This window comes from Mobula birostris, chromosome 3 (genome assembly GCF_030028105.1).
Source record: "Mobula birostris isolate sMobBir1 chromosome 3, sMobBir1.hap1, whole genome shotgun sequence".
NCBI lineage: Eukaryota > Metazoa > Chordata > Chondrichthyes > Myliobatiformes > Myliobatidae > Mobula > Mobula birostris.
This window is the reverse complement of record NC_092372.1, coordinates 205,872,247-205,886,162: the sequence shown is the minus strand read 5'-3', so window position 1 is coordinate 205,886,162 and position 13,916 is coordinate 205,872,247. Positions and strand designations below refer to the sequence as shown.

Sequence of the window (13,916 nt, the reverse complement as noted above, 5' to 3'; positions counted from 1 at the left end):
AATAATTTTTGCTACCGCAAGACGTTAAACTCTCCATATTTCCTTCGACTAGGTGATAAGAACCTAAGAACATAGGAGCAGGAGTAGGCCATCTGGCCCGTCGAGCCTGCTCCACCATTCAATAAGATCACAGCTGATCTGGCCATGGATTCACCTCCACCTACCTGTCTTTTCTCCATCACCCTAATTCCCTTACAATGCAAACATTTATCCAACCTTGTCTTAAATATATTTACTGAGGTAGCCTCCACTGCTTCATTGGGCAGAGAATTCCACACATTCACCACTCTCTGGGAAAAGCAGTTCCTCCTCATCTCCATCCTAAATCTACTCCCCTAAATCTTGAGACTCTGTCCCCTAGTTCTAGTCTCACCTACCAGTGGAAACAACTTTCCTGCCTCTATCTTATCTATCCCTTTCATAATTTTATACGTTTCTATAAGACCTCCTCCCAACCTTCTGAATTCCAACCAGTACAGTTCCAAACGACTCAGTCTCTCCTCATAGTCTAACCTCAACCTGGTGAACCTCCTCTGCACTGCCTCCAAAGCCAGTATATCCTTCCTCATTAAAGAGACCAGAACTGCATGCAGTACTCCAGATATGGCCTCACCAGTACCCTATACAGCTACAGCATAACCTCCCTGCTCTTAAATTCAATCCCTCTAGCAATGAAGGCCAACATTCCATTTGCCTTCCTGATAGCCTGCTGCACCTGCAAACCAACCTTTTGGGATTCATGTACAAGCACTCCCAAGTCCCTCTGCAAAACAGCACACTGTAATTTTTTACCATTTAAATAATAATCTGCTCTCTCATTTTCCTTCCAAAGTGGATGACCTTGCATTTACCAATATTGTATTCCATCTGCCAGACATTTACCCACTCACTTCACCTATCTATATATCTCTCTGCAGACTCTCCGTGTCCTCGGCACAATTTGCTTTTCCACTCAATTTAGTATCAAAAGCAAACTTCAGATCAGATGTATCAGTCTAATAGTGGAGTAAAAGGAATTACAGAGGTATGAGAGAGGATCTGGTCAAAGCTCATTGGAAGGCGACACTAGAAGGGATGATGGCAGAACAACAATGGCTGGAATTTCTGGGGGCAATTCGGAAAGTGCAGGATAAATCCATGCCAAGTTAAGTCAAAAGCAGCACAAAAACAAAAGACAGGACATATAATATAGCAAAAATTAGTGGGAAGTTAGAGGGTTGGGAAGCTTTTAAAAACCAGCAGAAGGCAACTGAAAAAAAGGAACATGAAGCCAAGCATATCAAAGAGGATATGAAAAGTCTTTTCAGATGTGTAAAGATATAAAAAAGGGGAAAGAATAGATATTGGACCACTGGAAAATGACGCTGGGACAAACAAATGGTGGATGAACTTAATAAGTATTTTGCATCAATCTTCATTATGGAAGACACTATCCAGAAATATGCCAGAAATTCTACAGTGTTGGGGGCAGAAGTGAGTATAATTACTATTACCAAGGAGAAGTTGCTTGGGAAGGTGAAAGATCTGACTACAGTTAAGTCATAAATCTACCAGATAGACTACACCCTAGGGTTGTGAAAGAGCTAGCTGAAGAGATTGTAAGGCATTTAAAATGATCTTTCATGAGTCACTAGATTCTGCAACGGTGCCAGAGGAAAAGAAAAATTACAAATGTAACTCCACTCTTTAAGAAGGGAGGGAGGCAGATGATAGGAAATTATAGGCCAGTTAACCTGAATTCAGTGGCTGAGAAGATGTTAGACCATAAGACAAAGGAGCAGAAGTTGGCCATTCGGCCCATCGAGACTGCTCCACCATTTTATCATGAGCTGATCCATTCTCCCATTTAGTCCCACTCCCCCGCGTTCTCACCATAACCTTTGGTGCCTTGGCTAATCTCTGCCTTAAATACATCCAATGACTTGGCCTCCACTGCTGCCCATGGCAACAAATCCCACAGATTCACCACCCTCTGGCTAAAAAAATTTCTTCGCATTTCTGTTCTGAATGGGTACCCTTCAATCTGTAAGTCATGCCCCCTCATATTAGACTCCCCCACCATGGGAAACAATTTTGCCACATCCACTCTGTCCATGACTTTCAACATTCAAAATGTTTCTATGAGGTCCCCCCTCACTCTTCTAAACTCCAAGGAGTACAGTCCAAGAGCGGACAAACTTTCTTCATATGTTAACCCTCTCATTCCCAGAATCATTCTAGTGAATCTTCTCTGAACCCTCTCCTAGGTCAGCACATCCTTTCCTAAATAAGGAGCCCAAAACTGCACACAGTACTCCAAGTGAGGTCTTACCAGTGCCTTATAGAGCCTCAACATCACATCCCTGCTCCTTTACTTTATTCCTCTAGAAATGAATGCCAACATTGCATTCACCTTCTTCACCACTGACTCAACCTGGAGGTTAACCTTAAGGGTATCCTGCACGAGGACTCTCAAGTCCCGTTGCATTTCAGAACTTTGAATTCTCTCCCCATTTAAATAATAGTCTGCCTGTTTATTTCTTCTACCAAAGTGCATAACCATACAATTTCCAACATTATATTTCATTTGCCACTTCTTTGCCCATTCTCCCAATCTATCCAAGTCTCTCTGTTGTAATCCATTATTAAGGAAATGGGTGGTTTCAGGGAACTAGGAGGTACATGATAACAAAATCAGCATGGTTTCCATCAGGGGAAATCTTGCTTGACAAATCTGTTGGAATTTTACCCAGCAAAAGAAGAACCCATGGAATTACTGGAAAGGTACTATCGTAGATAGAAGCAACACACATCAAAGTTGCTGGTGAACGCAGCAGGCCAGGCAGCATCTCTAGGAAGAGGTACAGTCGACGTTTCAGGCCGAGACCCTTCGTCAGGACTAACTGAAGGAAGAGTTGGTAAGAGATTTGAAAGTGAGAGGGGGAGGGGGAGATCCAAAATGATAGGAGAAGACAGGAGGGGGAGGGATGGAGCCAAGAGCTGGACAGGTGATTGGCAAAGGGGATCTGAGAGGATCATGGGACAGGAGGTCCGGGGAGAAAGACAAGGGGGGGGGAACCCAGAGGATGGGCAAGGGGTATATTCAGAGGGACAGAGGGAGAAAAAGGAGAGTGAGAGAAAGAATGTGTGTATAAAAATAAATAACGGATGGGGTACGAGAGGGAGGTGGGGAATTAGCGGAAGTTAGAGAAGTCGATGTTCATGCCATCAGGTTGGAGGCTACCCAAACGGAATATAAGGTGTTGTTCCTCCAACCTGAGTGTGGCTTCATCTTTACAGTAGAGGAGGCCGTGGATAGACATGTCAGAATGGGAATGGGATGTGGAATTAAAATGTGTGGCCACTGGGAGATCCTGCTTTCTCTGGCAGACAGAGCGTAGGTGTTCAGCAAAGCGGTCTCCCAGCCTGTGTCAGGTCTCGCCAATATACAAAAGGCCACATCGGGAGCACCGGACGCAGTATATCACCCCAGCCGACTCACAGGTGAAGTGTCGCCTCACCTGGAAGGACTGTCTGGGGCCCTGAATGGTGGTAAGGGAGGAAGTGTAAGGGCATGTGTAGCACTTGTTCCGCTTACACGGATAAGTGCCAGGAGGGAGATCAGTGGGGAGGGATGGGGGGGACGAATGGACAAGGGAGTTGTGTAGGGAGCGATCCCTGCGGAAAGCAGAGTGGGGGAGGGAAAGATGTGCTTAGTGGTGGGATCCCGTTGGAGGTGGCGGAAGTTATGGAGAATAATATATTGGACCTGGAGGCTGGTGGGGTGGTAGGTGAGGACCAGGGGAACCCTATTCCTAGTGGGGTGGCGGGAGGATGGAGTGAGAGCAGATGTGCGTGAAATGGGGGAGATGCGTTTGAGAACAGAGTTGATAGTGGAGGAAGGGAAGCCCCTTTCTTTAAAAAAGGAAGACATCTCCCTCGTCCTAGAATGAAAAGCCTCATCCTGAGAGCAGATGCAGCAGAGATGGAGGAATTGCGAGAAGGGGATGGCATTTTTGCAAGAGACAGGGTGAGAAGAGGAATAGTCCAGATAGCTGTGAGAGTTAGTAGGCTTATAGCAGGCATCAGTGGATAAGCTGTCTCCAGAGACAGAGACAGAAAGATCTAGAAAGGGGAGGGAGGTGTCGGAAATGGACCAGGTAAACTTGAGGGCAGGGTGAAAGTTGGAGGCAAAGTTAATGAAGTCAACGAGCTCAGCATACGTGCAGGAAGTAGCGCCAATGCAGTCATCGATGTAGCGAAGAAAAAGTGGGGGACAGATACCAGGATAGGCACGGAACATAGATTGTTCCACAAAGCCAACAAAAAGGTAGGCATAGCTAGGACTCATACGGGTGCCCACAGCTACACCTTTAGTTTGGAGGAAGTGGGAGGAGCCAAAGGAGAAATTATTAAGCGTAAGGACTTATTCCGCTTGACGGAGCAGAGTGGTGGTGGAGGGGAACTGATTGGGTCTGGAATCCAAAAAGAAGCGAAGAGCTTTGAGACCTTCCTGATGGGGGATGGAAGTATATAGGGACTGGACATCCATGGTGAAAATAAAGCGGTGGGGGCCAGGGAACTTAAAATCATCGAAAAGTTTATGAGCATGAGAAGTGTCACGAATATAGGTAGGAAGGGATTGAACAAGGGGGATAAAACAGTGTCGAGGTATGCAGAAACGAGTTCGGTTATTGAAAGGCCTAGATTGAGAGGATATGGAGAGGATGTTTGCTATAGTGGGTGAATCTGGGTCCAGAGAACAGTCTCAGAATAGAGAGATTCTTTAGCTCGAAGGTGATGAGTCCGTGGAATCAATTGCCATGGAGAACTGTGGAGGCCAAGTCATTGAGTATAATTAAAGTGGAGGTTGATAGGTTCTTGATTAGTCAGGGTGTCAAGGGTTACAGGGAGAAGGAAGGAGAAAGTGGTTGAGAAAGATAATAAATCAGCCATGATGGAATGTTAGAACAGACTCGATAGGTCGAATGGCCTAATACTGCTCCTAACTCTTATGATCTAATAGTCTTATTTCCTTTTACTTGCTTATAGCTGTAAAGGAAGCAGCTGGTTCTTATCTACATGAAACAGACCATACAGCCAAAAAGGGAAATGTAACTGCTACATCAGAAATGTTGGGGAGAGGAGAGGGATTGCAAAATATGGTATTTTTTTTAAGGTGAGTGAAAGAAGATGCCACAATGGAATTTGTTATTTGCCTCTTATGAGGATTAAAGGGTTTTAGAAGCCTTGTGAAGTATTCATCTAAAATTAGATTTGAACTTTGAACTTGGACCTCAAAGTCTCGAGAACATAAGGCATGTGCTTCTCAGCTTACTTATACATGCTCAAAGGATCAGCCCTTGATCAGGATATTGCATGCAGCTCTTGTTGTTAGGATTATGAATCAAAGCAAACAGAAAGCTTTTTTCCCATATTCACTGGCAACACTGGCTGATCACTGTTCTTCTACTGTACCGTGTTCTATATCTGTTTTTGTAACATTTGGTTGAGGTGTCTCGCTCAATTATTAGAAGCATGTTTAAATCTATTCAATAATTGCATATGAAACATTAGTGTTGCAAGGTGAGATTTCTCAACAACATAAAATGAGTCGGAATTGGACCCAGGGTAATAGGTCATCTTATGGGAAGCTATTCAAAGATGGTACTGGTGATACATGGTGACATTTAGCGTGGGCAACTTCACTCACCTTAACGTTGAACTGATTCCGCAATTTATGGACTTACTTTCAAGGACTCTACAACTCATATTTTCAGGATTATTTATCTATTCAGCATCATCATTTTTTGTATTTGCACAGTTTGTCTTGATTTGCACATTATTTGTCCATCTTTGTGTACTTTGACCATAAGACATAGGAGCAGAATTTGATCATTTGGCCATGGAGTCTGCTCCACCATTTAATCATGGTTAATCCTTTTTAGCCCTCTTCAACCCCACTCACCAGCTTTCTCCCCGTAACTTTTGATGCTGTGTCCAATCAAGAACCATCAAGCTCTGCCATAAATGCACCCAATGCCCTGGCTTCCACAGATGCCTGTGGTAATAAATTTCACAAATTTTCCACCCTCTAGCTAAAGGAATTTCTCCACATCTCTGTTTTCAATGGACACCCTTCTATCTCGAGGCTTTGCCCTCTTGTCCTAGGCCCCATCCCGCCCCACAATGGGAAATATCCTTTCCACGTGTATTCTACCTTGGTCTTCCAATATTCAAAAGGTTTCAATGAGATCCCCCCTCATCCTTCCAAATTCCAGCGAGAACAGACCCAGAGCTATCAAGCGTTTCTTGTATGATGACCCTTTCATTCCCAGAATCATCCTTGTGAACCTCCTCTGAACCCTCTCCAATGCCAGCACATCTTTTCTAAGATGAGGAGCCCAAAACTGTTCAAAATACTCAAGATGAGGCGTCACCAGTACCTTATAAAGCCTCAGCATTACATCCCTGCTCTTGCATTCCAGACCTCTTGAAATGAATGCTAACACTGCATTTGTCTTCCTCAGCACCAACCCTACCTGCAAATTAACCTTTAGGGTGTTATGCACCAGGACTCCCAAAACCCTTTACATCTCAGATTTTTGGATTTTCTTCCTGTTTAGAAAATAGTCTGTGCATTCATTTCTCCTACCAAAGTGCATGACCATGCATTTTCCAACATTGTATTTCATTTGCCGCTGTCTTGCCCATTCTCCTAATCTGCTTAGGTGCTTCTGCAGCCTTCCTGTTTCCTCAACACTACCTCCCCCTCCACCAATCTTCATATCATCTGCAAACTTGGCAACAAAGTCAGCTATTCCATCATCTAAATCATTGATATACAGCATTAAAAAAGGCGGTTCCAACACCAACCCCTGTGGAGCACCGCTAGTCACCGGCAACCAATCAGAAAAGGATCCTTTTATTCCCACTTGCCGTCTCCTACCAATCACCAAATGCTCTAACCATGCCAGTAGCTTTTCTGTAATGCCATGGGCTTGTAACTTGGTAAGCAGCCTCATGCTTGGCACCTTATTAAAGGCCTTCTGAAAGTCCAAATATACAACATTTCATTGACTCTATTGTGTTTCTACGTAACTACTGTGAATGTACGCATGAAAATGAATCTCACTGCAGTATTTGGTGAGTTTTGAAATTATTAAGAAATGTTAGTCAGCGTGCTTTTGGCTTACACTTTTCTTACTGCTTCTACACAACCTTTCTAACTTGTTTGTTCACCAAATGGAGCCATTCAGAAGTCAAAGGCAGTGTAACAATAAATTCATCCCCAAAAAGGCAGCTGAGTTATTTAAAAATGGCTATTGGATGCAGGTATCTTTCTGTGCAAAAGTGTTAGGCACACATATATATATATATATATAGCCAGGGTGCCTAAGACTTTTGCACGGGACTGTATTTGTCCACATGGATTGGAGAGTGACTTTGTAAATCTCGCAGGAGCAAACAATATTGGGAAAAACTAGGGTGGAGCTGTACAGGAGGAGTGTGGGTCAGGTGGCAGAGAAGGAGTGTGCCGGGGGTGGGGGGTTGCTAGGAGGGTGCATTGTAGACACACCTAGCCCTGAGCACCGGGCAAGGTCATTTGATTCCAAACAATTGGTTTATTGATCGTTACATAGTGTCTCTCTGGTGCTTTCCGCTCTTTCTCCGCTCTCCCTTCCCCTTTACCCAATCATGATTCCCTTCTCTCTGTCCCCTTCCCACTCTCAATCCACAATAGAGACCCATATCAGAATCAGATTTATCATCACTCACATATGTCAAGAAATTAGTTCTTTTTCTTTGTGGCAGCAACACAGTGCAATGCATAAAATTACTGCAGCATTGTGCAGAAATCTTAAGCACCTTAGCTATATATATGTGCCTAAGACTTTAGCACAGTACTGTATATTGAAGTCCCACTGTAGGCAGTGAACAGTAATGGTTTACTGTAGGGTCTAACTTTATTTACACCACTAGTTGCTATCAGGGCTTGGTGGAAATTGCCATACTAGAGAAAATTTGTTCTAATCCTTATTTTGATTATTTTATTTCTTCCTTTCCAGTTCATTGCATAAGTTCACATTCACAGCTACAGTTTTCTTGTTTGGCAGCAGGTTCAGCGTTCACCTTTTGAAATGTGGGACATAGTAACCTTGGCTATTTTCAATCAGAGTCCAGCAGTAGCTGTTAAGGCATTACTGTACATTGTGTCCCAATGAAATGACCTTCCTCTCCCGTTAGGATAATGATTGAATCAATTAGAGTGTTACACCCACTCCCACTCCTTATTCACTGAAAAAAAGTGGCCAATCACTTTTATCCCAATGTACATGTTTTTTGGATAATTTGTAGATGCATAGAATACAGAGGACATTACAGCACAGTATAGCCTCTTCGGCCCACGACGTTGGGCCTACTCTAAAATAAATCTAACCCTTCTATCCTGCGTAACCCACCATTTTCCTGTCATTCATGTGGCTATCTAATAGTTTCTTAAATGCCCCTAATGTATCTGCATCCAGTACCGTTGAACATTAGATCGAGGTGTTTCACTTGATTATTAAAAGCATGCGTCAGTTGATCAAAACATTACACATGAAACATCTGTGTTGCAAGGAGAGATTTTTCAACAAAAAGGAAATGAATTTGGTGAGTATAAGGAAGCTTTCTTTTAAGATAAGGCCACTTGACACATCAAACTCAAGAAAGGTACTTCTATTGAAGATGTCTACCCCCATTCACTTACCCTACTTCCTCCCACCTCCACCCATTGACCGTGAAAGCAATTACTGTGAGTCTGAATAAACGTTTCTCACCTACAGAAGCAAAGGATAGCTGATCCAGTCGTGAGAGCAACCAAGGAGAAACTGTGTCCCAGAGTGTAAATAATCTTCACCGACATGTAAAAATCAGTCTTTTGAAACAAAAGAATTCAGAGATAAATTGAAAAATAATAGACAAATATAAAGGAACAACATTATCAATAGTCATATAAGTATATAAAAACATTAGAGGGATAGACAGATAGAGTCTAAAGCTTGAAGGCATATGTTTAAGGGGAGAGGGAGGAGGTTTTAAAGGTGATCTGTAGGGTAATTTTTCACATCGTTTTGCCATTCAGGCAATTGATTTATGTTAAGCACATTACACTTTCATTCTAAGGAGAAGTTTCAGATCTGTATTTGGTCACTTCCTACGCAGTCAGGAAGTAAGTAGAAAAGCACATTGGCTGGCAGTAGGCCAGAGGTTTATGTTAGGAGCAAAAGACGTTTCTATCTAAAGCTACCTTGTTGTTTCCCCAGCAGAAGCATTGCTTGTAAGTTGATGTTATATTATTTAGAAGTTAATTTAAAGGTATCAAGAAGATTTTGCTGAAATAGTATGTTGTTTTTGAGTCTATTAGACATTAACTTAGATGCGAATGGTTTACACATAACATTTACCTGCAAGAAACTTAACTAAGTTCTTATTTATCTGTGTATATTTACTTGTGCACATGGAACAATATGATAATTGCACTGTATTTTGCTTGTTTTCATTTTCAGTCTTAATTCACTATGTCATGCCACTGAGTCTGCAATAAAACCAAAGAGCCAGACTGCTACACCTTGACTCTCATGCCAGTTTTGAATGAAATTTGGCTGACTGTCTAGTTGATGTGACAACACCCCAGGAAGGGCAATGCATACACAGTTACTGGAATTTGCTATAAAATGTCAGATGGAAGCAAATTGCTTTAAAAAGCACCTTGACAGGTACTTAAATGAACAAGGCATAGAGGGGTATGAAATTAATGCAGGTAAATGGAATTACTGCAGGTAACTATGAATAACAACACTTCTATCCTGTATAACTCTCCAGTGGGTACCTGTATTAGAACAAAATTCAGAATGGTTTCAGGCTCTGAACTTACTGTGACTGCGAAATGATCTATTCTGGTTGGCAAACCATCCTTTGGTCTGATATAGGTTTGGTTTATTGGTAAACCAATTTTTAGCCAGAGGACGGTGAATCTATGGATCTTGTTGCCACGGGTGGCAGTGGAGGCCAAGTCATTGGGTGTAATTAAGGCAGAGATTGATAGATATCTGAGTAGCCAGGGCATCAAAGGTTATGGTGAGAAGGCGGGGGAGTGGGACTAAATAGGAGAATGGATCAGCTCATGATAAAATGGCGGGCAGACTCAATGGGCCGAATGGCCGACTTCTGCTCCTTTGTCTTATGGTCTTACAGTCTTACAGCAGTGGTCCCCAAGCACTGGGCCGTGGACCGGTACCGGACTGCAAAGCATGTGTTACCAGGCCGCGAGGAAACGTTATGAGTCAGCTGCACCTTTCCTCATTCCCTGTCACGCCCACTGTTGAGCTTGAACGCACGCAAAGTCATTACCCACACGTCATCCATGTCATTACCCACGCATCATCCATGTCCAATATTTTTCTGCAATGAATGCAACGAAAACTAAATTGCGGAATAGACCGGACATAAGGAACCCCCTTCAAGTATCGCTGTCTCCCATCACCCCTCGATATGACCGTCTTGTTACAGGAAAACAAGCCCAGGGCTCCCACTGATTCAGCAATATTGATGTGTTGCAATGATTTTATATGTTCATACGGGGAAAATATGTGCTGTGTGTTTAATATCCAAACGTTACTTAAAATGTTATGATGCTATTGACTTACTTATATAACCATATAACAATTACAGCACGGAAACAGGCCATCTCCGCCCTTCTAGTCCGTGCCGAATGCTACTATCACCTAGTCCCACCGACTTGCACTCAGCCCACAACCCTCCATTCCTTTCCTGTCCATATACCTATCTAACTTTTCTTTAAATAATAATATCGAACCTGCCTCTACCACTTCTACTGGAAGTTCATTCAACACTTACTTCAAGCTCCCCTGTCCTCCCCTGATAATTGACTTATCACTATATTCATGCGAGGAAAATATGCGCTGTGTGTTTTATATTAAATTCGTTAGCTAAACCCTTTTAGAAATGAAATTGAGTGTATTAGCCACTTATCACCTATATTCCGGTCGTGATTAACACCCCCACTCCCCGAACAGAATCACCAAAAACGATTTGCAGAAAAAAAATCGGCAGATACACGCATGCGCAGGTCCCGCGTGCGCACTGGTGCCCATGCAAGGCTTCATGGTCATTGTAGTCTTTCTCTGGGTAAACACAACATATTTGACTGCTACTCTTGTCCGTTGGCAACCCTACCACCCCCCCACCCCCTGGGTCGGCCGGTCTGCAAGAATATTGTCAATATTAAACCGGTCCGCAGTGCGAAAAGGTTGGGGACCCCTGTCTTATGGTCTAAACAATAGTGAGAGGAGAGTTGATAGAAATTTCCAAGATTTTGAAGAGATTAAAGGATAAGTATAAAAGAACTGTTCCACATGCACTTTTGCTTTCCTAGGTTACTTGACCAGGAGTTCCCATTCCAATAATCTGTATCACCGAGAAGGAGAAGGGATTCAGGGGCATGGGACATCTTCATTTGCAAGTTCCCCTACAAGTCACACTCCATCCTGAATTGGGAAAAGTACCACAATTAAGTCACACTGTAACTTAATCCTGGAACTCTCTCCCTAATAGCATTGTGGGAACAACTTCACAAGAGGGAATACAGTGCAATTGGGGATGAGTAATAAATGGGAGCCTTACCAATGGTACCCACATTCTAGAAGATGAAACATTCAGATGATTCAAGTGCCAAGATCTAAAGTGAAAGGCAAGGACTTTATGGGGAATGCGGGAAAAACCTTTTGAGCAAAGGGCAGGTACCATGAGGAATTCATAGCCTTTAAGCGTGGCGAGGGGACCTTAGTTAGTTTGGATTCCCAAAGGGAACTGGACAAGCATTTGAGAGAGCATAATTTGCAGAGCTGCCTCGAACAAGTTGGGTCACATTATAGATTGCCTGAAAGGGAGCAGCACAGACCCAAATAACTGTAATGTCTCTATGATGTACTGTTCATAATATTAAATGTAAACCAATGTGCTTCTTTGGTGTTCCTTTCAACTCATTGCCTCACATTATCTCTAGCATCATCACAAACAGATTTGTAATTCCAATACTTCATCTATCTATGATATAAACTCAAAAAAAAACAGCTGTTACAGATAAACACAAGAAAGTTTGCAGATGCTGGAAATCAAAACAACACCCACAAGATGGCTGGAAAACTCAACAGGCCAGGCAGCTACCATGTAAACGAACAAACAGCCAATGATTCTGCTATAGATATTATTTATTAAGCAGATCTTGTGGGAGATGCAGCAGAGGGGAAGTGGGTTACAACAGTTTCCCAATGTGAATATCAAGCGATACTTGCTTAGATACAACACTGACTTGATCTGAAAGAACTTGAGAGTGGTCAGATCAGCCACAATCTTAATGAGTGGTGAAGAAAGATTGACTGGCCAGATGACCTAAACATACACTTTTTATCCTCTTACATTTGAATTTCAGTGTTGTCTTTTTAAAATTGAGGTACAGGTTAATCAAAAAGAAAAGCTGGAAATCTTTAAAGTACAGTAATTAGAGGCAACAAAGAGCAGTCTGACTCAGTCACCAATACCAAATCCTGTTACCTGTAGGCCATCTTAAGGTTGGCAAAGACAAGTTGGCAATGCTGAAAAACTCTATGAATCTGAACAGTTAAGATCATAAGACCATAAGACAAAGGAGCAGAAGTCGGCTATTCAGCCCATTGAGTCTGCTCCGCCATTTTATCATGAGCTGATCCACTCTCCCATCTAGTCCCACTCCGCCACCTTCTCACCATAACCTTTGATGCCCTGGCTACTCAGATACCTATCAATCTCTGCCTTAAATACACCAAATGACTTGGCCTCCACTGCTGCCCGTGGCAACAAACTCCATAGATTCACCACCCTCTGGTTAAAAAAATTTCTTCGCATCTCTGTTCTGAATGGGCGCCCTTCAATCCTGAAGTCAAGCCCTCTTCTACTAGACTCCCCCATTATGGGAAACAACTTTGCCACATCCACTCTATCCATGCCTTTCAACATTCGAAATGTTTCTATGAGGTCCCCCCTCATTCTTCTAAACTCCAAGGAGTACAGTCCAAGAGTGGACAAATGTTCCTCATATGTTAACCCTCTCATTCCCGGAATCATTCTAGTGAATCTTCTCTGCACCCTCTCCAACGTCAGCACATCCTTTCTTAAATAAGGAGACCAAAACTGCCCACAATACTCCAAGTGAGGTCTCACCAGCACCTCATAGAGCCTCAACATCACATCCCTGCTCCTATACTCTATTCCTCTAGAAATGAATGCCAACATTGCATTCGCCTTCTTCACCACCGACTCAACCTGGAGGTTAACCTTAAGGGCATCCTGCATGAGGACTCCCAAGTCCCGTTGCATCTCAGAACTTTGAATTCTCTCCCCATTTAAATAATAGTCTGCCCATTTATTTCTTCTGCCAATGTGCATAACCATACACTTTCCAACATTGTATTTCATTTGCCATTTCTTTGCCTATTCTTCCAATCTATCCAAATCTCTCTGCAGACTCTCTGTTTCCTCAACACTACTGGCCCCTCCACCTATCTTCATATCATCAACAAACTTAGCCACAAAGCCATCTATTCCATAATCCAGATCGTTGATGTACAATGTAAAAAGAAGCGGCCCCAACACAGACCCCTGTTGAACACCACTGGTAACAGGCAGCCAACCAGAATAGGATCCCTTTATTCCCACTCTCTGTTTGCTGCCAATCAGCCAACGCCCTATCCATGTATGTAACTTTCCTGTAATTCCATGGGCTCTTATCTTGTTAAGTATCCTCATGTGTGGCATCTTGTCAAAGGCCTTCTGAAAATCCGAATATACAACATCCACTGCATCTCCCTTGTCTAGCCTACTTGTAATTTCCTCAA

General features: G+C 42.9%; 1 protein-coding gene across 4 annotated transcripts in view; it reads right to left on the bottom strand.

The window, feature by feature from the left end:
- The window catches only part of vipr2 (vasoactive intestinal peptide receptor 2), a 198,911-nt gene that overhangs the window by 75,226 nt on the left and 109,769 nt on the right, over positions 1-13,916 (bottom strand). For all 4 annotated transcript variants that reach the window (XM_072254019.1, XM_072254018.1, XM_072254020.1 and 1 more), the window contains one exon: positions 8,802-8,899. In XM_072254019.1, coding sequence (XP_072110120.1) covers positions 8,802-8,899 — 98 coding nt within the window. The remainder of the gene's footprint in view (positions 1-8,801; positions 8,900-13,916) is intronic.